The 20,573-nt window shown below is 31.9% G+C and overlaps 3 protein-coding genes across 3 annotated transcripts; 2 read left to right on the top strand and 1 right to left on the bottom strand.

The window, feature by feature from the left end:
- Positions 1 to 3,844: 3,844 nt before the first annotated feature.
- LOC131850796 (glucose-1-phosphatase-like) lies at positions 3,845 to 5,184 on the top strand. Its single transcript, XM_059201162.1, has one exon. It carries the CDS (start codon positions 3,952 to 3,954, stop codon positions 5,152 to 5,154), a length of 1,203 nt encoding a protein of 400 aa, XP_059057145.1. The 5' UTR covers positions 3,845 to 3,951; the 3' UTR covers positions 5,155 to 5,184.
- Positions 5,185 to 6,036: 852 nt separating this feature from the next.
- Positions 6,037 to 8,151, top strand: LOC131850265 (glucose-1-phosphatase-like). The gene is made up of 2 exons (XM_059200461.1): positions 6,037 to 6,156; positions 6,272 to 8,151. The coding sequence occupies exon 2, from the start codon at positions 6,416 to 6,418 to the stop codon at positions 7,613 to 7,615; it is 1,200 nt and encodes a 399-aa protein (XP_059056444.1). The 5' UTR covers positions 6,037 to 6,156; positions 6,272 to 6,415; the 3' UTR covers positions 7,616 to 8,151.
- A 694-nt stretch (positions 8,152 to 8,845) lies between these two features.
- On the bottom strand, positions 8,846 to 20,573 carry LOC131850579 (P protein-like). The gene is made up of 16 exons (XM_059200864.1): positions 20,414 to 20,573; positions 19,698 to 19,863; positions 19,316 to 19,352; positions 18,581 to 18,716; positions 18,111 to 18,295; positions 17,750 to 18,019; positions 16,844 to 17,047; positions 16,266 to 16,381; positions 15,375 to 15,513; positions 14,391 to 14,526; positions 14,033 to 14,235; positions 12,873 to 12,966; positions 12,042 to 12,184; positions 11,500 to 11,610; positions 10,830 to 10,977; positions 8,846 to 9,077 (listed from the first exon to the last, which is right to left on the bottom strand). The coding sequence occupies exons 1-16, from the start codon at positions 20,571 to 20,573 to the stop codon at positions 8,899 to 8,901; spliced, it is 2,427 nt and encodes an 808-aa protein (XP_059056847.1). The 3' UTR covers positions 8,846 to 8,898.

Here is a 20,573-nt window from a genome sequence, read left to right as displayed (position 1 = left end):
GCCGAACTGTCAACACTGTGGCTTCCAAGCTATATCCGAACTCTATTCAATGCATGATGATCCTCATTCAGAGGAGAAACACGTGTCTCAATATGGGTTAAGACTCAATAACGGTCGGAATTTGATCACCATTAGAGAAGTTCGTAACGGTAGTCAAGTTTCTGCACTGAATATTTGTGTGAGATCACACAAATACTAATTATAGCGGAATTAAACAAAATAATATAAACCCATTAAATAGTGAAATAAAATATTACATAGATTTAAATTACAAAAAGCTTGGTATAATTCTTATATTAATTCTTACATTTTTATTTCAGATTATACTACCTACATCAGGTAGTGAAAACTATTTCTTACTTCCTGGTGCTGTATGCACTGTGGTCAGTTCTATCGAGTCTATGCTAGTGTATACTTAATTAATGTATATATAATTGTACATAAAATGATAACGAAATAAGGGCATTATTATTTTACTTCTAAATTTGAATCTGGTGCTTTTTAATGCAGTCAATTATAAATAGGAGGCAAAGTTAAGGAACAGCTAAGCATTTGCTAGACTATTTAATTTAGTCGTCTAAATAGTACAATAGAATTTCATGATATTTATGTATCTTTTACTTTCAAAATGTGTATGGTGAAATTGAAATTAATAGCTTTTACTCAGAATTTATAATACATGTATGTTTTTTCTTGTGGATAATAATGGAACGGTGCACCTGACTGCGTTAACGGTATACGCTGGCGGGGCACCAGTGGAGGATGATAAGATGAATATGAGGTCAGCTTAGGTACCCCATCATGGTAAATTCACCAGGCATTTATCACGATGAGCTATCATCATCAACATCAGCTCACTGCAGTCCATTGCCGGACATAGGTTTATCCCAATACCTGCATTACACTCTACCGAGTCGGCACTCGGATTTTACAGAATCTCTCTCAATTTTGTTCCGTAACCTAACAGACTATTGGGAATGTTGTATATAAAATTTCACAATATCTTTATAAATTGTCAAATTAACGGAACTGTGATAAAATATATTTTATCATTTATCCTGCGACATATATCGTTAGATATTACCATATATTTTACCTACATTAAGTTAAATCTGTTAGCAGACTAACTTAATGTAAGTAAACGTAAGTAATGTAAGTATACAACGGAGAAATTGTAAATTTTAAATATACTAAAGATTTCCATTTCACTATTTTCATGAAGTAAAACTTTGTAACAGTTATAACCATTGTAAACATTTACAATAATTTACAATTAACGAGAAATAACTTAAACAAAACCGTACATAATAAAGTTTGTGCAGTAGATAGATATGTGTTATTACTGTTTGGTAGCTATTAAAATTGGTTTAAAATTATGTTAATTTTTTTGCTGTTTAGGAAACTATTACTAGGTAGAATGGGTATGAAACAGAATCATTGATTCACCAAGAAACAATATCGATTTCTGAATATAAACTTACATTTTTATGATTCTCTTAAATTCATGCTATATGGACAAATGAAAAAAGAAATAACCTTTATTTCTTGTGTTGAAACAGGTTTTACAAAGAAGTGGTAAAATTAAGAAAAAAGTGTGATAATTCAATTCAAATATACTTGTATTTAATTTTATTTATATAAGGTTTCTGTTCCATTCTATTAATTCATGATTTACATTTAGTTTCTATTCTATTTCATAAGTATTCTACCTGTATTTTAGTATACCCTATATAACTTTATCCGCGACTTCGTCTGTCCAAAATTTATGATTTTTTAAAATAAAAGCTAGCCAATAACCGTCCCTGTGACAACATCTATCTTCATATCAAATTTCATTCAGATCCATACAGTTTAATCGTGAAAAGGCAAGAAACGGATATTCAGCCACAATTTCAGATTCTTAAGTATTAGTATTGATAAATTGGTTGAAATAGTTTGAGTAATGTCCTTGAAAATAAATTCTGATAGTCAATTACATATTTAAAGTTGATGTGAGGTGATGTACGATTTTTTAATTGAGACAATACTAATTTATAATTAACAAATAAGTATTACTTAGTCTACATAGTAACTTATTGCGTGTAAGCATTTTGTTTACTTACATTAGATTTCTCAATTCAAAAGTCGTGATTCATTATTTTTGATTTTATTTGTGCAATAATAAAATCTGTTTTAATAAAAAATAAATGTAATATAATAATGTATTATGTAAGATTAAAACCACATATTAAAAATTCTGTCTTCTGTGGAGAATTGCATTTTAATTTCATTATGATAATAATATCCTATTTACCAGAGACCTATGTGTGTGTGCCTACGTGTACTTTTAATAGTTCTGTCAACACGCGGTACTCTTCCATTATTCATGTTTAATGGAAGGGTGCCGAGTGTTGATAGATATATTACAAATGTAGGAACAAATGTAACGTACGCATACCAGATGATGCCCGAGGCCACAAGAGCTTGTTGATTTAATAAAAAAATCATAATAAAATAGATAGATTAACTTTTATTTATGCTTCAATGTAATGTACCATTAAATATAAATTACACCGATTGACTTTAGTACCCGCAGATCTATTAATTCATGCTCTATCTGTGGTTTAGCTTATTGTTAAATAATTGCAACTATTACAAGATAATTACAACACTCTTGAACCTCCTATCACACCGACGCAGTCTTATATATAAAATTTCGTGTCACAGTTTTCGTTCCCATACTCCTCCGAAACGGCTTGACCGATTCTCATGAAAGTTTGTGAGCGTATTGAGCAGGTCTGAGAATCGGCCAACATCTATTTTTCATCCCCCTAAATGTTAGGGGTAGTCCACGCCTAAATTTTTTTTTTATTTATTAAACAAAATTTTTAGTTTCTATTTTTTTAAGATACAACATACAAAAATAAATACAATCCTAAATTTTCACCCTTCTATCATCAACCCCTATTTTTTATAGCGTTATTAATTTATATGGCAAAACAACGTTTCCCGGGACAGCTAGTTTAATATATAAATTTTCGTTAACGTAACAAATAGTTTCTGTAGTCACTGTATTATACTTACAATTGAAAATTATGAATCGCTAGTTCGACACCTCGCATTTTGCATGTATTAATATCAGTTGTCTAATACCCATAACACAGACTGTACTTAGCTTCGGACTAAATGACGCTGTGAGTTGTCATGAGTTATTATTAATCATTAATCAAATAACTTTTTCCTCAATCGTTAATGTTTATAACGGAGTTACCCAAAACACATTTAATTACGATTATAGCCTAATATATAGTTTTATGTAGGTACACTCTCCTATTCAGAAAAGTATGAAGAGGCAACAAACATGTATATATCTTTACATATTATTATTATTATAGTATAAAACAAAGTCGTCGCTGCTGTCTGTTTGATTATATCTTTTAAATTACGTAACGGATTTTAATGGAGTTTTCAGCAATCGATAGATTGCTTCAAAAGGAAGGTTTATATGTATAATACATACTCGTATGTGTAGTGTAGTACAAGCTGAGAAATTCGAATTTTTGTAATGAATTCATGTGAAGCCAGGTCTCAGTTATACTTATATATACATATATATGAAAGTTAGAGTGATTTCAGCGTAAGTTAATAACATTTACTTCACGAGTAGTAGGTAGTAGTGATTCACAATAAATACGATTCGATAGAATCTCGTAACACTAACACAGTTTTAAATGTAAATTTTATTACGGTACTATGTAACGCACGCCGCTCTTGAGAAGCGGTTGTTACGTCATGGCGATGTAGATAAGCAAAATTGAATTTACAGAAATTGTATTCGTATCAATCAGTGTTGTTTTATCTGCAATTCTGTGTGTACGTCTGTGTGCATGTGTTGTGAATCATGTTGATAACATATTAGATATAATAATATAATTAGCACTACGTAATATTATTATTGTGTAAAGTACAAAAATGGCGGCAAAATTACTATTATTATTATTTCTCTTCTGCATGGGAGTCTACTGTCGTAATGGGTATAAATTGAAACAAGTTTTAATACTGAGTAGGCATAATATCCGTGCACCGTTGAGTACTAATTTACAAAGAACTACAGACTTACAATGGCCTGTATGGGAAACACAGGTGACACATCTAACTCCAAAAGGAGCGCTACTCGAGGGTTATATAGCGCATTACATAGCAGAATGGCTAAAAGAAGAAGGTTTAATTAGCGACTCATGTCCAGCGAAAAATGAACTTCATGTATATGCAAATACGCCTCAACGCACAAAGGAAACTGCAAAAGCATTCGTCAAGTCTGCCTTTAAAAATTGTAATGTCTCTGTACACTATAAAGACACGGCCAAAATGGATCCTTTATTTCATCCCGTTGTACACAATGGTACGGAGGAATTTAAAGAAATCGGTGTAAGAGAAATGAAAGACATATTGGATAAAATGAATCTTAAAGATACATATAAATTAATCGACGAAATAATCGATTTCAAGAATTCTGACATCTGCAGAACTGAATCAATGTGCGATCTCGTAAACGGTAAAAATGACATTATATTCGAACTGAACGAAGAGCCCAATGTTTATGGACCATTATCAATCAGTAATTCCATAGCAGATTTCTTTCTTATGAGCCTTTATGAGGGCTTTCCGAAAGAAAATATCGCATGGGGGAAAATGACAGAATCACATCATTGGAGGTTGTTATCTAATATTGTTCGAGAAGACCTAAACGTTAGATTTAATAGTTCGATCTTATCTAAAGACATAGCTGATCCTTTAGTGCAATATATGGCGAATATTTTATTGAATGAGGAAACCAGCGCGCCAAAATTGACGTTGCTATTTGGTCATGATTCCAATTTGTATTCTGTTATGGCTAGTTTAGGTTTCAAACCGTACAATTTGCCAAATCAGTATGAACTGACGCCAATTGGCGGGAAACTGGTTTTTCAAAAATGGTATGATGAAAAACATAAGCGTGATCTTTTCAAAGTGAATTATGTATATCAAACGGTTAAACAATTACGACACGGTACTCCACTGTCATCAGAAAATCCACCGAAATCAGTCATATTGGAAATTAAAGGATGCAAAATAAATAAAAAAGGATTTTGTCCATGGGAAGATTTTAGGAAAATACTTAAAAGTTCTGATTGAAACAGTTAATAATAGAAAAATCATAATAATCGTTCAATAAATAATTATAAAATAAATACTTCTTTTAATTATCTTTTAAGGTAAGATTATTATACTCGTACTTATTACAGTGTTAATGAATAATATATACTTAATAATATATTGACAAGAATATATTGAAAGTTAGGTATTATGTACCTAATAAAAATATTATCTCAAAGGAAATTACTTGACATCATACAACCCCAATAAAAGTAAAATATGGGAGTAAATTAGGTACATCGATTTAAATTAAGAAAAAGGTCTTGAAAGTGGGGCTAAGATCACAAAGATGTCATGTGTATTCGCCTTCTTGAAGGGAATAGGAATAGGTGTCTTGGGTGTCTTGCTTTCCAAAATGAAGATTACGAGAAGAAACATTGCTTATTGCTTAGATTATTATATTATACTAGCTGTTCCCGCGGCTTCGTCTACGGGAAATTTATAGCCTATGTGTTATTCTGATATATAAGCGGACGAACAAAACTTTACGGTAATATAACCGTAAAGTTTTGTTCGTAATAAAAATCCGTTCAGTAGTTTTTGCTTGAAAAGTAACAAACATCCATACTCACAAACTTTTGCATTTATAATATTATTATTAAGATTATAGAAATAGCGCCATCTCTTAAATGTTGAACGAAGCTTTAAGTTTATAGATACAGATTGTAATAGTATCTGTGATTAAAACTGTCGATAGTTTATTTTGAGTTATTTGGTTGGAAGACCATAGAGAATTATTAAAAATGTCAAATTTGACGTAAGTTGACTTACTGTTGATTTAATCAATTTTGAATATGACATTTGCATATTTAATTTTCAATCTTATGGTTTGTGAATACAGTACAAATAAAGACAATAATTCCTTTGTTTTTGGTTTTTAATAACATGTGTGTTATTTTGTCACTTGATGGTATCTAAATACTAAACCGTTTATTTCAATTCTTACATTGTTAAATTATTTTAGCTGGGTAAATACAGAAGGTTAGTGGACATACATAGAATAATTAATATGTATTCATGCTTATATTATTTTTGCCATAATGTGAGTTAATCATCTATATGTTAATTATAATAATAAGTTTCTTATCGTCAACAGCCAAGAAATAGATTTCGCAATTGCTTAATCAAAAGAGGTCAGTTCATTTTCTGTTAGTATCTGTCTCGAATGAAAGTTTAGTAGTGATTCATTTGTCCAGAACAATATTTTGAGTTTATTTGTGCTTTAACAAAAGAAAAAAAAATGTATATGAAATATTTTTTATTGTTTTGTGCCAGTGTTATGACTGTGGATGCAGAAAAAAGATTTCATATGAAACAAGTGATAATTTTGAGTAGACATAACGTGAGAACTCCATTGTCTAAGTTTTTAAATATCATGACTCCAAAATCTTGGCCCGTATGGAAGGAAAAGAGTGGTCATTTGACTGCCAAAGGTGCTTTACTTGAAGGTTACATGGGTGAATTTTTCTCGGAATGGTTGAAAAAAGAAGATCTATTAAAAAATGGATGTCCCACTGAGGATGTTTTTTATGCTTATGCTAATTTAAAGCAAAGAACAAAAGCTTCAGCGAAGGCTTTTGTGAATCAAGCATTCCCTAATTGCAATATCGCTGTTCATCACAGCAATACCACAGATCCTGTATTTGATCCAATTATCCACAATAAAACTGCTTCTTTCAAGAATTATGTAGTCAAAGAAATGAAAGCACATTTAAAAACATTAAAACTTAACAATTCATATGACTTTTTAGAAAATATTTTAGATTATAAACATTCGAAACTTTGTGAAAAAAGTCATCAGTGTAATCTGAAAACTGATAAAAATAATATAATTGTTGAACCTGGTACAAAACCAAATCTCTGGGGACCAATAAAAATTGGAAACTCTGTTGCTGATGCTTTTGTTATGCAATACTATGAAGGTTTTCCTATGAACAATATTGCTTGGGGTTATTTAGATAATCAGGAACAATGGATTCAAATGATGCAATTAAGTAGTGGTTATCATGATGTAATTTTTAATAATTCTGTAGTTGCTATGGATATAGCAAAACCACTGATTAAATACATAGCAGATTTATGTCTTGGACAAGGTGAGGTACCGAAAGTTACGTTACTTATGGGTCATGATGCAAATATGTTTACTTTACTCAAAGGTATGGGATTTAAACGATATTCATTAATAGATCAACATGAACATATTCCTGTTGGCAGTAAAATTGTGTTTCAAAAATGGTATGACGTGGTAACTAGACGGAATTTATTGAAAATTAATTTTATTTATCAATCAAAGTCACAGCTAAGAGATGGTACACCGTTATCATTGAACAATCCACCACAGTTTGAATTGCTTGAATTAGCAAATTGTGAGATCGACACTAATGGTTTTTGTTTATGGAGTAATTTTGAATATTTTTTGAGAACGTTGATTTCGAAATAACAATATTCTGTTATTTTTTTATTAATTTTTATAGAACTAAATATTTTACCTTTTAGGATAATTCAGTACCACAAATGAATATCAGTTGCTTAACTTTGATATTTATCTCCCATAATTTGTTTGTCTTAAATTTACCTACCGTTAAGTCCACGTTTTCAATTCTTATTAAAACGATATACAAACCTTTCAGTAGAAGAAATTTTGTTTATTGTTTAAAACTAGTATTTGCTTAGATAAAACAAATCATTGTGAATCAATAATTAATATTATTAACCAGTGCATAACGTTATTTATCCAGTCGAAAAGTTTTGCTTTAATAAATATAAAATTAATTAGTTACTTTGCAATTCACAGTCTACGACCTCATCTAAAGGACAGGTCAAGTAATATCTCACGATTCGCTCCACCTATTCTGATAAAATATAAATAGCAGTATTCGTTTATGAAGTTAATATTTATAAAATACTGACTGTTACGGCAAATCTAATTTTGCCATATAAAGTAATATTGCTATTAAAAATAGGGGTTGATGGTAGAAGGTGTACTATTATACGTTTTTAAAATAACAAATCCTAAATAATAAAAAATTTTACAATTGCTCACCTTTAGATAACAAGCAAAAATCACAATTAAGCAAGGCCGGCCGATATAGGTACATAGGTTTCGTAGCTCATTTATAAAAAGAAAAGTTTTGTATCCACAGACTTTGCCTCTTTTGTCTACATTGTAGAGCAAACAATTATATGTTTACTGTAACAGTGTAAGTACTTTTTATTAGTCATATAATATACATATATCCATTTGTTTAAAATATATTCACCTTCAGAACTTAACATACAAATGAGGAATTATTGATATTAATAATTTTAAACATAAATACTGTATTTTTTAAAGCAACTTAGATGTAATTGTTAGTCAATTTCGAAAAAAATATTAAGTTATATTTTTATTAACTGTATATAAATTAAATAAAGCACTAAATTTAGTATAAGTGAGTAAGTTATTTAAATAAATAATAATTTTTTCTGTCAACCAGAGTCGATATCGCTACCTTAAAAGTTTGAGAGTAAAATACTCCATAATGAGGTCAGGTCAGTTAGCTCATCGTGGCAAATTCATGAGAAATGTATCACGATGGTTTACAAGAGGAATCGCATGGAGGTCCACCTGACATAGTCCATTGCTAATAATCATTAGGCCACAATACTAACAATCTCCTTCCCTCCAATAGTGCTGTTCGGCTGTGTCCCGAAAACGCTCGAACATGTAGTATGTTCTAGAACCTAATGCCACGTAAACAGACAGTGTGACGTCAGCAGGTATATGCTGGCGATGATCAGATGCCCCACCATGACGGGGAATCCGACTTTAAAGAACTTGCTAAACGTGAACTTGTAGCCATGCTGCTCGGCCACTCCTGCGCAGACCACGTTTGCACTTGCCCCTAGCAAGGTGCCGTTACCTGAAATCATATTATTTATATGTGAAGCAAAAACATTATACCCCTTTTTAGGAAATTGTGGGAACGGAGAAGTATGAAATTTCCCACAATTATTATTATCATCACTACATAATATAAAATAAAGTCGCTGTCGCTGTCTGTGGATCCCTACGTATGCTTAAATCTTTAAAACTACGCATCGGATTTTGAAGCGTTTTTAATAGATAGAGTGATTCAAGAGGATGGTTTATATATATAATACATGTACACTCGTGCGAAGCCGGAGCGAGTAGCTGGGAATTTATATGGAGAAGGAGTGCGGGATGGTAATATTTTTTTTAAATTAAGCTTATAAATACATTAAATCAATAAAAAAAATTATACACACTAGTATTTAACACAAGCACGCATACACATATATTCTTTTGTTTAATTATTATAGCTGGTTCAAAGATCATTATGAATTTTTATTATGTTCGAATTTCCACTACATATTATAACAGAGTGTGTAGATATATTTCATTGAAAGCAATAGAAATTTACTATGGTCACAACTAATTTATGTTAAACATTTGGAAAAAATGAAGAATCAATTTTAGAACTTTCTTAAAACAGTAAATAATCATATTTTTAAGTATATAACGGCAAATAAGCTTACAGTCCGAGGATAAGAGGTATCGGTAGCCTATATGTATACATGAATAGCATACATACTATGGACACAATTACGTCATCATGTAATCATGTATCCGAAGTACGAACCGTTACTATTGCAGAGGAGTAAAATGTTAAGTCCCGTACCCTGAGTTTCACTACCTTTTTTTTATACTACGTAGTTGACAAACAAGCATATGGCCCATCTGATGGAAAACATCCGTAGTCTATGGACGCCTGAAAGATTAGGCGTCACGTGCGCGTTGCCGACTCTTAAGAAACCTTAATATACCCTTCTTGAAAAACTCCATGTTGTAGTCTCTCAAGAAACCTTATCTGTCTTTTGAAAGGCCGCTTAAAAAGCAAGCTATTTAGTGTCCGAAGCCAGTGAGAGAGCTATCAATGGACTTTGTAGACTATTTTTTTTTTTATTTGGGATACAAACAGTTTCACAATGTAGTATGTATTTAAGTACATAGATATGAATTAATAATAGTAAAACCAATACAGATATCCACGGGTTAATACTTATGTTATGTTGCTCTTATTATTATATTATTTATTACTGGTTTCTAACTAATATGTCTAATAGGGTTTTCTTAAATTTAAAGTATGACAAATCAAATATATCTAAATCAGGTGTTAAATACATCAATAATATTGTGAAGGGGTGCTCGTGCACCAGCGTACGTCCGATAGGTCGGGGTGAAGAATACACGACGTACCCTCACCGAACGACGGTGCACACTGGTTGGCACCACGTAGCACAGCTTATTAGTTAACTCAGTACAATCAAATGTATTTGCACAAATTTTATACAGGGTCATAGTATTAAGCAAAATTCGTCTACGTTCCAAACACAGCATTTTGTATTTGTCTAATAGTTGTGTGTACGATAGCCTGACGCCTACGATAGGTGACAACATTTAAAGTCAATTGTTTGTAAAAAATTACTTTGTACTTTCTCCAACATCTCTATATATTTGTTATTATTTCTAAATACCGGACTCCAAACAGGGGTCGCATATTCCAGTTGAGATCTTATAAGAGATTTATAGAGAAATAGAAGTGTAGAGGGTCGCTTAAAGTCACTATAGTTAATTTTGTTGATAATCTCACCTCCCAAGCACGCACCGTAGAGTAAGGCCCATATCAATGGGCTCGTAGGTAGGTTCAGATTAGGATTGGAACCCATTGAAACCACTACTCTTACCATCATAGTCGTTAAGGGCACGTTGTCCACACACGCTGAGACTATTCCTGATACCTGAGGGGAAATCAATACAATTTTTTTTTTCTAGTAGAAGTACATAGAAATATAACCAAACCAATACACATATGTTTATAATGTATTTACAAATACACTGATTGTATTAACCTGGGTGTATACATAATATATTTGTACATATAAGAGTAAGTATGTTTACAAAAAAAAGTATGTTTGTCTGGTACCCATAACATAAGCCTTGACAAGCTTGGGACTAGATGGCGCTATATAAAATGTCAAACTTTATTACTATTGTATAGTTGAAATTGAGAAGTCGGTGAAGGCACCGTACCATCAACGTCAGTAAAAAAGAACTGAATATTTATTTAATCAAGTTTTGTAACAGTTTTATTTTTGAACCGATTTGGAAAATGTATATTTCTGTAATCGGAACACGATTACAGAAATAATACGTCTTGGTATTTCCATAATATAAATTAATTTATATACAGATTAGAACCCACTGTCCGTAAGTCAGGATATTAAATATTAAAGCTACAACGTTTTTATGTCAGTACTTACCCATAAAATTAATAAGATAGCTACAGCAAGTCGAGCGCTCTCATCCACCCTTAAGACCAGTTGCTCGACTAAGCTACCGATATATAGGATCAGACCTAGTTTGGATAGAGCCTGAAAAAAGAACGATTAAGTATCTTAGATCATATTTATATTATGTAAACTAGCTGTTCCCGCGAATTCGTCTGCGTGGAATTTAACTATATTTTTCTAAAATAAAAGTAGCCTAAGTTACTCCTTATTACATCATCTACCTGCCAAAAAATGTCCCGTTAAAATCGGTCCAGCCATTTCAGAGATTAGCCGGAACAAACAGACAGACAGACAAAAATTGCAAAAAATGTTGTTTGGGTGTATGTACCGTATTTTTATTTATATGCATGTAGTAAAAAACGGTTATTTCAATATTACAAACAGACACTTCAATTTTGTTTATATGAATAGATTAAATAGTTTTTCGATTTTTTTATTACAAAGTAAAAAAATACTATCTCTTTCAAATATAAATTTATATGAATTAAGATTATACACATTCAAAGACTTGCCTCTATAAAGACGAATATAGCTGCAAAGAAGAGCAAGGTGGACCATTCAACTCTATGCAGAATCGGTTCTAGGTCCTTCCGGTCTGCCAGTGTCAAAAGCAAGATGGCGCCGAGCAGTGCTGTCCAGCCCAGCGATACGCGGTCTAAAAATATATTGATATTACTAGTGGCTCCACCCTCATTGGATGCGATTAGAGAACTCATATTTTTTAATGATAATATACACTTATCTATAATAGGCGACTCTTAAATTATGAATGAATAAATGAATAGGTGAGACGATTTACAACATTGAGTATTTTTTAAACTTTGACAAATAATAAAAATTTTACTTCTTTATTATGCATTATTCTTCAGAAAAATATACTTTCTACTTTCAACATAATTGTGATGTGTATTTATTATATTATAAAATATCATTGAACTGGAAAAATCCTAAAAAAATACTATACCACCATGTGAATTGGAGAAATTAAAATTCATTTTAATCCCATCTAATCTGTTAATCTCGGTGAACCGGCGGTTAGAAACTAGTTTTATGTTAATGATGATGAAGTAAAGATATTTTTTTTTTATTTATTTATTTTGAAAACCAACAGCGAAATACAAATAATATGTACTTAAAAATAAGGCCAATTAAAGGTTTTCTCACAATTACAATATTCAGTATTACAACACTAAAGTACACATATTATTGTTCTGTTTATCCACAAGTCTAATTTATACAATATAATGCTTATACCATCTAATTTATGCAAATTTTACTAGTAAAGGAACAATATTTCACAGCATCTCATAGTTTGAAAATAGAAATAATGGAATAGCACTTACTAAATTCGGGAATCGAATGCATGAAGAACGCGATGACAACGAACGTTATAGACACCGATCCTTTCAGCAGGAGTACTTTGTCACGGATTTTATACTGCAAAAGCGCCAACAATATCGTCATTGTTTTAGACGCAGACATTATTTATACGTATAATTAAGTTCTCGATATTTCGGCAGTGTTTCAAAGAGTTTACCCGTGATCATGGCGGTTGAAACTGCCGAAATATCGGATATTCAATAAAAATAAAACGTGGTAAGATCACGCGATGTTTACTAACTGTACGTATAAGTATTGTCTACATGTGGATAACAAGCTTTATCCCTCTCCGTTACTTGTCTGGAATATACCTCATATTATTCGCTGTTAATGATCTGATGATGATGAGATTTCTATAGGCCAAAGAATTTTAGATCAATTCTACTTTTAAATACTATTATAATATATATAGACAAACAGCTAAGAAACTTAGTAAGAAAAAACTTAGCATTATTGACGTGGAAGTTGATCACCATATGCCTAATCTCTAAATTGTATAAAACAAAATTCACTCTGTCAATCCATTGCTATTACAGGGGGACTAAGATGTTTATTCCTTCGCATTCCATAATTTCACAGCCATATCTCTCCCTCTAACCGGAACAGCTTACAAAGCTACTTTAGGATTAGCTGAAATGGGTGAAATGTTGTTACTATAGAAAGTTAAACTTTTGCAAAAATAATATTTTTAAGTTTATTTAGAAATTCAAGATTTTATTCTCCTACGATTGTAATTTTTTTTTTGAACTAATAACATAAAAAAGCTTAGAGTTTATAAAAAATATAAACATAATAATACTGGCACGTTCACGTTTTGTTTGATGTGTCTGAATCCAATTCGGCTAAGTCTACCGCGCCGACTCTAGGATAATTTGGTATGTTATCGATGTTGCCATCGCCGGAGAGTCAGTCAGAAAACAAATTTATTGTAAAGTGCTTTATGTTGTTCAGGTTTGTACTTATGACCTTTCTATACAAGTTGGACTAGTAAACCAATAAACAACGATGCCCACAGGTAAAATATATACACCAACAGCTACACGAGTGAATAAGAGAAAAGAAAGAAAAAATCTTTTTTTTATATACAGAGTGATATAAAAGTAGTATCAGAAGAATTTCTTACATTTCCCTTTAGTTCTGTTAATGTGCTTAAAAACTTCTCTTTTGAGTACGACCCTTTGTTATTCTCTTGTACGAGCACTTCTAATTTGCCATTTAACTTTACTATCTTCTTCTCCAGCCTCTTTCTGACGATGTGCACTCCACTGTTGAGATGAGGAAGTGAGTCGGCTGCTCGCCGCCATATTGAAATCTGTTGACGTATGTCTGCAATTGAAGAAATATAAAAAGTACTTCCTTAATATTGTAAACGAGAAAGTTTGAGAGTATGGATGAATGTTTGTTAATCTTTCACGCAAAAATTACTGAATGAAAATTACTGAAAATTTACAATAATACACCTTATACTTATATATACATACCTTGTATATCTCTGGGTACGTTCAGTTGTAATTTTTTGTTGTCTCTATACATGTATCGGATGTGTAGTGACGTCTGTATCAACACTAGCACTATACCGAGTGACATGTGAGCGGTGAAGTTTGTGAAAGATATACCCTAAAAAAAATTTAATTGTAATTAAACAAATTATACAGAATCAGTTCTAACCAGGATAAGAAGTCTGAAGTGAAATATAATATGTTTGAACCCGAAAATCCTAACAAAATTGATGCAAATTCTGATTCAATTCAATTCAATTCAATTTATTTACTGGAACATGTGTACATAATGGTCTTAAGATTATAATAGTTACAAACATGCCCTTTTCCGGCGTGTAAAATCTACCATAATATTTATTACATTTACATTATTATCACATTTTTATATTTAAAATTATTATTACAATACATTATTAAGAAATTATTTTATTTAAAACTATTAATACAATCCATTATTATCATTTAAATAATCATTTGTGGAATAATAACATTTATTTAATAATTCTTTAATAATGTGATTCAATTATGTGACTCATAAAGTTTTTATCATTTTATTATGAAAATTCACTATTTATTTTAAGATTTCCAGTTCATATTTTAAAAAAGTTCATGAATACCTGGCTTTCGGCTTTGTGTATACTTATAGACTAAAACAATCTATTCAATTTCCACTTGCATATATCCAATGTTGAATTCCATTATCAAACGAGATTTTGATTCCGTATATTATAAACATTAAAATTCACAGATATAGGTAGAAAAACTAATATAAATATACAAAAGATATTCAGCAGTTATCAATCAATCGATCCAGGTCTAATATACCAGATATCAGTTACAAGTGTATCATGTATTTTTAAAAACATAATGTATGTACGTATTTAAGTGTGGCTCTACTACAGACTCTGCATACTTTCACGCTAGATGGCACTATATAAATGCAGAGTATTATTTATTCATACTTACAGCTTCTATAACATCTTTATTGGATACCACGATGACACTGGTCAGATCTCCAACTGGGGTCGCCGTGCCTCCTACATTGCTGTATATCGCCATGAACATTAATATATGGACCGGATCCAAACCCATTACTTCACATAACCTGGAATTTGCGAGGTACACTTAAGAAAAAGATTCATTTACATCGTATAAAAAGAAGCCGCTGTCTGTTGGCTTAAATGACAGCCTCGGCGGTTTAGTCGGTTTACTTCCGATCGCGGGTTCGATTCCTCACACGACGCAAACATGATATGATCTGTCTGGATGTTTTCTATGTATGTATATTATATATATATATACTTTATTGCACTTATTACATTAATAGACAAAGACAGTTATACTAAATTGTGAGCAATTATATATAGATTGACAAAAAAAATAAGTTTTTATATCAGCTGTCTAGTGCCCATAATACTAGTTTTGCTTATAGTGGGACTAGACGCTGTGTTAATAGTCCAGGGTTATTTAATAGATATTTTAAACTACTCGGCAGATTTTAATTCACTTTTTAGCAATAGATAGGGGATATAATGGGAAGGTTTATATTATAGATAATATTATAATAATATGTGTGCACATTGTGATTAACTAATTTGAGCAGATCAGTCCCTAAAATCACTTGTTTATGAGTATGACGGATGAGCAAGCTACAAGGACCCGAGTGACTCGGCCCACCACTCCGCCATTTTATTGGGCGGTCAGTTTACTTCTCATTTCAGTAAGCGTCAGCTTCATTGTGCCTTAGTATTATTATTGCTTAACCTTGTTCTTTCGTTCTTTCGTTTAACTATCACTATGCAAGTAATAGTCAAACGAAAGAACAAGGTTCTATTCCAATTAAATAAAATCACAAACCTAATGGTAACCGGTGACATGAGTAGAACTATGGCCACGTTGTCTAAAACTGTTGAGAGCAGTGCTGTAACGCCACATAGGAGATATATCAGGGGCCACAACTTGCCCCTCGTTACCTGCGGTATGGAAGTTACTAAAACACTTGTACATTATTAAAATATTCTAACATTATAATAATTATGAGATATATGCGTTCCCAAAGATCGTTAGCTTGAATCTGTTCGATGCAAAAAAAAATGCGCCAATTATTATATTTGTTACTGCCTCAGTCTTCTACCGTCAGTTTATATTCTACCGGTGTTACATACTGCCTCACTTCTGATGGGCTTCCGAAAGGGTTTGATTCCGCGGATGGCACAAACATTTGCATTCATAAGTATGATTGTTAGTCTTAATCAGGGTGTTTTCTATGTATATTATAAAAAAAATGTAAATGTAATAAGTCTTTGTATCATCTGTTTAGTTACTCATAACACAAGTTCTGCTTAGCTTAGGACTAGATGGCGCTGTGTGAATTGTTCAGCCATATTATTATTGAAATTTTTTTCGAATAAGCTTCTTATTTAAAAAATTCCAACCTCGAATACATAAACAGCCAAGTAATCAAATATTCCAGTTTCGGCCATTACGGAGACCAGTAACATCATGCTGAATAGCAACAGTAGTGTCTCCTCATTCAGCCAGGATATCAGTTCCGGGAGCGAAGGTCTCTCGCCGACCAGGGCCAACACTGCTAACGACATAGTTGCCATTATAATTGCTGCCATAGTTCTATTAATTATCTGAAAAGGAGAGTATAATGATGTTATTTAAACATTCAAGGAAGGAGAATAATTCTTCAGTTGGTCGTACATAGTCTTTACAGCTTCACCGCATTCGGTTCATTCATTAATTAGGGCAGTGCAGATGGCACTTCTAATCCGCGGAAAGATTTATGGATCGATTGAAGATCAACTCCCACCTGACGGATATGACTTCAGACTGAGGGACCGTTAAGGGTTCGAACCTCGGCTCAAGTTGTGTCCGAACTTGCGCCTGTGATTTCTTTAGTATGACGCTGTATCACCATATTTGTTTGCATTGGCATGCAGGCGCTCATGGGTACCCACAATCATTTACCATCTGATAAGCTGCTGTAGATTATTATGTCAATAATTTAGGATGAGTAAATTACAATCTACTATTTTTTTGTTTTCACTAACACTAGATATATTAAATAAACACAAACAAACCAAACAAATACAAAATATTTATTGTTTTTTATATCACGGATGACCTAAAAGAATACTTAATGCATTATAAGAATTCTATCACTCTTCAAGAGCTAATCGCTGATAGCTTGCTATTGCTTAACTTAGTAACTTAATATTATGAGGAGTAGCACTAGTTGTATGTTATTAAAACAATAGAGGTTCATACAAGAATTTCAAGGACAGGAAAAACAAGGACCAATCGTTAGAGCAAAGTAGAAAGAAAATAGTTACCTCAAAAACAATGAGCACATACAGTCCAAGAAGTAACACAACAGCGTAGACAACTCCAGTAGAGACATCTAGTGGCGATACCGTGTAACTTATAGTAAACGGTACGGTACGAGTCGATGTCGATCTCAAACGTATGAAATACGTATTGTTTTTATGAGTATTGTTTGATTTATGGTGAAATTTATGTGTGCGGGCGACACCTTTGTTGAAATCCAATTGTTTTTCATCTTGTAGAGTAATTACCCAAGGCTCGCTGTCTGCGGCTGCCTGCTATATAAATATGTACTTAATATATATAGGTATAAAAGACATTATACAAAAATGGAAAATTATCGATACGATCAAAACAACTGACCTCAACATCAAAATCTTTAAGTGAGTGATTCTGTTCAATTCGATACATAGATCTTTCAAGCCACACTTCCATTTTGTGATGTGTTTCCAATTGGTTAGAGTCCATTTTTATTTCATCGTTGTCCGACAAAAATGGACCAGAGAGCGTCAACAGAATCGCTACATCGTCGTTATTTATCTGTAGACTATAATCTGGAATTAAAAGTCACCTTTTTAGAGGAAAATTGTCTTATGTGACTCTTTCTTGCATTCTCTTTATTTGCATTCTGTGTAATAAATGATGTTACAATTATTTTGTATACAATATATTAAATATTACGTTCAAATTAATTAAGGAAAAAGTTCGTGTCGTGTTTTATTAAATAAATAGAATTACGGAACGTGGTGGAAATTATCAAGGATCCCGTCTATAAGAGGGTGGTCTTAAATTATGAACGAATACGAATCAAATATAAACTAATATATTTAAACACGTACTTTTATCCTGTCCATTAACAATAGCAGTACTCTTGGTGATATCCCGTTTTTCACCGTACATTAGAAATATTAGAGTGAAGAAAGTCCAACACACCAGGAGGATTGTAATTCTAACATAATACTTGTCTTGCGCTATCTGTGAAATTTTTAAATTAATTGTTTAGTGTTCGAAATACCATGGATGGTATAAGGCCAGAGGTAGGTCTCACAAGGGATGGATCAACTGTGTGTGAGCACATCTCAGCAAGAAAAAGAGTTTGTCGAGACTAACCAATGAGGTTTTTCAACGCGCACTTTTCTCTAATTCTACTCTAATTCCACATCGACTTCATTAAGATCCATGTAGCAGTATAGTAGTGAAAAGGTAACAAACAGACAGACAAACTTTTGCATTTGTAATTGCACGTATTGTTTATGACAATAATATCTTTATAGTTATAATAAAAAAATAAACAATGAAAACAGCACCAAACACAACTTCAGATACCCAAAACAAATACCTCACAAACTGCATACAAATATGGTGATACAGCGTCATATAAAAATATTTATATATAATTTTCATAGCTTACGTATTCGTACATTGAATTGCAGGCGTGGAATATTTTTCAGAATAGAAAATAAACTGCATTCAACAGTTTGTAAAAAAAGACTTTCTAAATTCGACTTACTTTTGCGATGTAGATAGTATTAAACTAGAGCCAATACTAAAATTTATACTAGTGGCGTACTTACTTTAATTAATTGCTTCTTGTTGGAGCTTCGATTAAATCTGAATATAATAAAACATACATGTTTATAATAAATACACACAATTTTTTACACTTTAAACAAGCCTATGCAATGTCTATTTTAATAAAGTACCTTGCAAATGAGGAAAAAATACTATTAGAGGCAATAATTTGAAAAGTACCCGACGTAAACATACTCGCGTAATTCATAATTTCAAAACTACATTGGCCAACTCTCAAAAATACACAATTATTAAAATTTTACTATTTATAGATGTAACAATATTATCTTATCTGTGCATATAGTATTTACTAAATATTGCTAAAACATAAAGCGGTGTCGATTTTATATTACACTTCTTTAAAATACAATCCCATATACTTACATTCTGTTCACGGATTCTTTTTTTCTCCTTTCTTCACCATTTGTTACTTCCGTATCGTTTGAGAGTTCCGCTAGTTCATCCTCCGATGGACTCGAATCATCTGCTTGCTTTATTACTGATGGTCCTGGTTTCTTTTCTGAATTTATTATCTTTATTTCGTCGTCTCCTGTAATAATAATGTTGAGATTTTTAAGAGTTTAAAAACCGTTTTTGGATCTGTATATAAGTTTTCAAAATTAATTGTTATAAATTTTAAATTAGATAATTTCTAGATGACATTTAGTCTGAACTGAATTTTCATTCCCTGATACAGAATACATACACATACAATTTAAATTAAAAGATATTTTCTCAATAATTCATACATAATTTAAGAGCCGCGCTCTTGTTAGTGGATCTATTGGCATTTTCCATGATTTTGGTATTATATATATTCTCTTTAGATGATGATCCGATACGACTCCAACTTTTTCCTTAATCTGCTTGATATAGTTATGTCTTGATCTTCCCCTTTCCCACTTTCCTTCCATAATATTATTCATAAGTTCGTTGTATGGTATCAATATTTTCCCCCGCCTAGTCTGAATAATAGTTAGCTAGTTCTTTTCTTTAACCCTTTGCAGGACTTCTTCATTATTTTAAATTATTTTTAGCATCTTATCTTCGTTAATTAAAATCAAATAATATAAAAAAAAGTTATTATGAAATATACTCACCAAGCTCTTCATCATTTATCTCCTCAAGCAGTCTTAGATCCAAGTTTAAGGTCTCTCCTGCCGCTTCTTCGCGTGACACTAGTGAATATTGGCTTCGTTTCAACTCCTGATTCGATTGTTCTCCCGTCCATTCTTTCAAATCTTTCCATATGTCACTCAT

Source organism: Achroia grisella, unplaced genomic scaffold (genome assembly GCF_030625045.1).
Source record: "Achroia grisella isolate CSIRO2021 unplaced genomic scaffold, CSIRO_AGI_Agris_v1 utg114, whole genome shotgun sequence".
Lineage (NCBI taxonomy): Eukaryota > Metazoa > Arthropoda > Insecta > Lepidoptera > Pyralidae > Achroia > Achroia grisella.
This window is presented reverse-complemented; position numbering and strand designations above follow the sequence as displayed.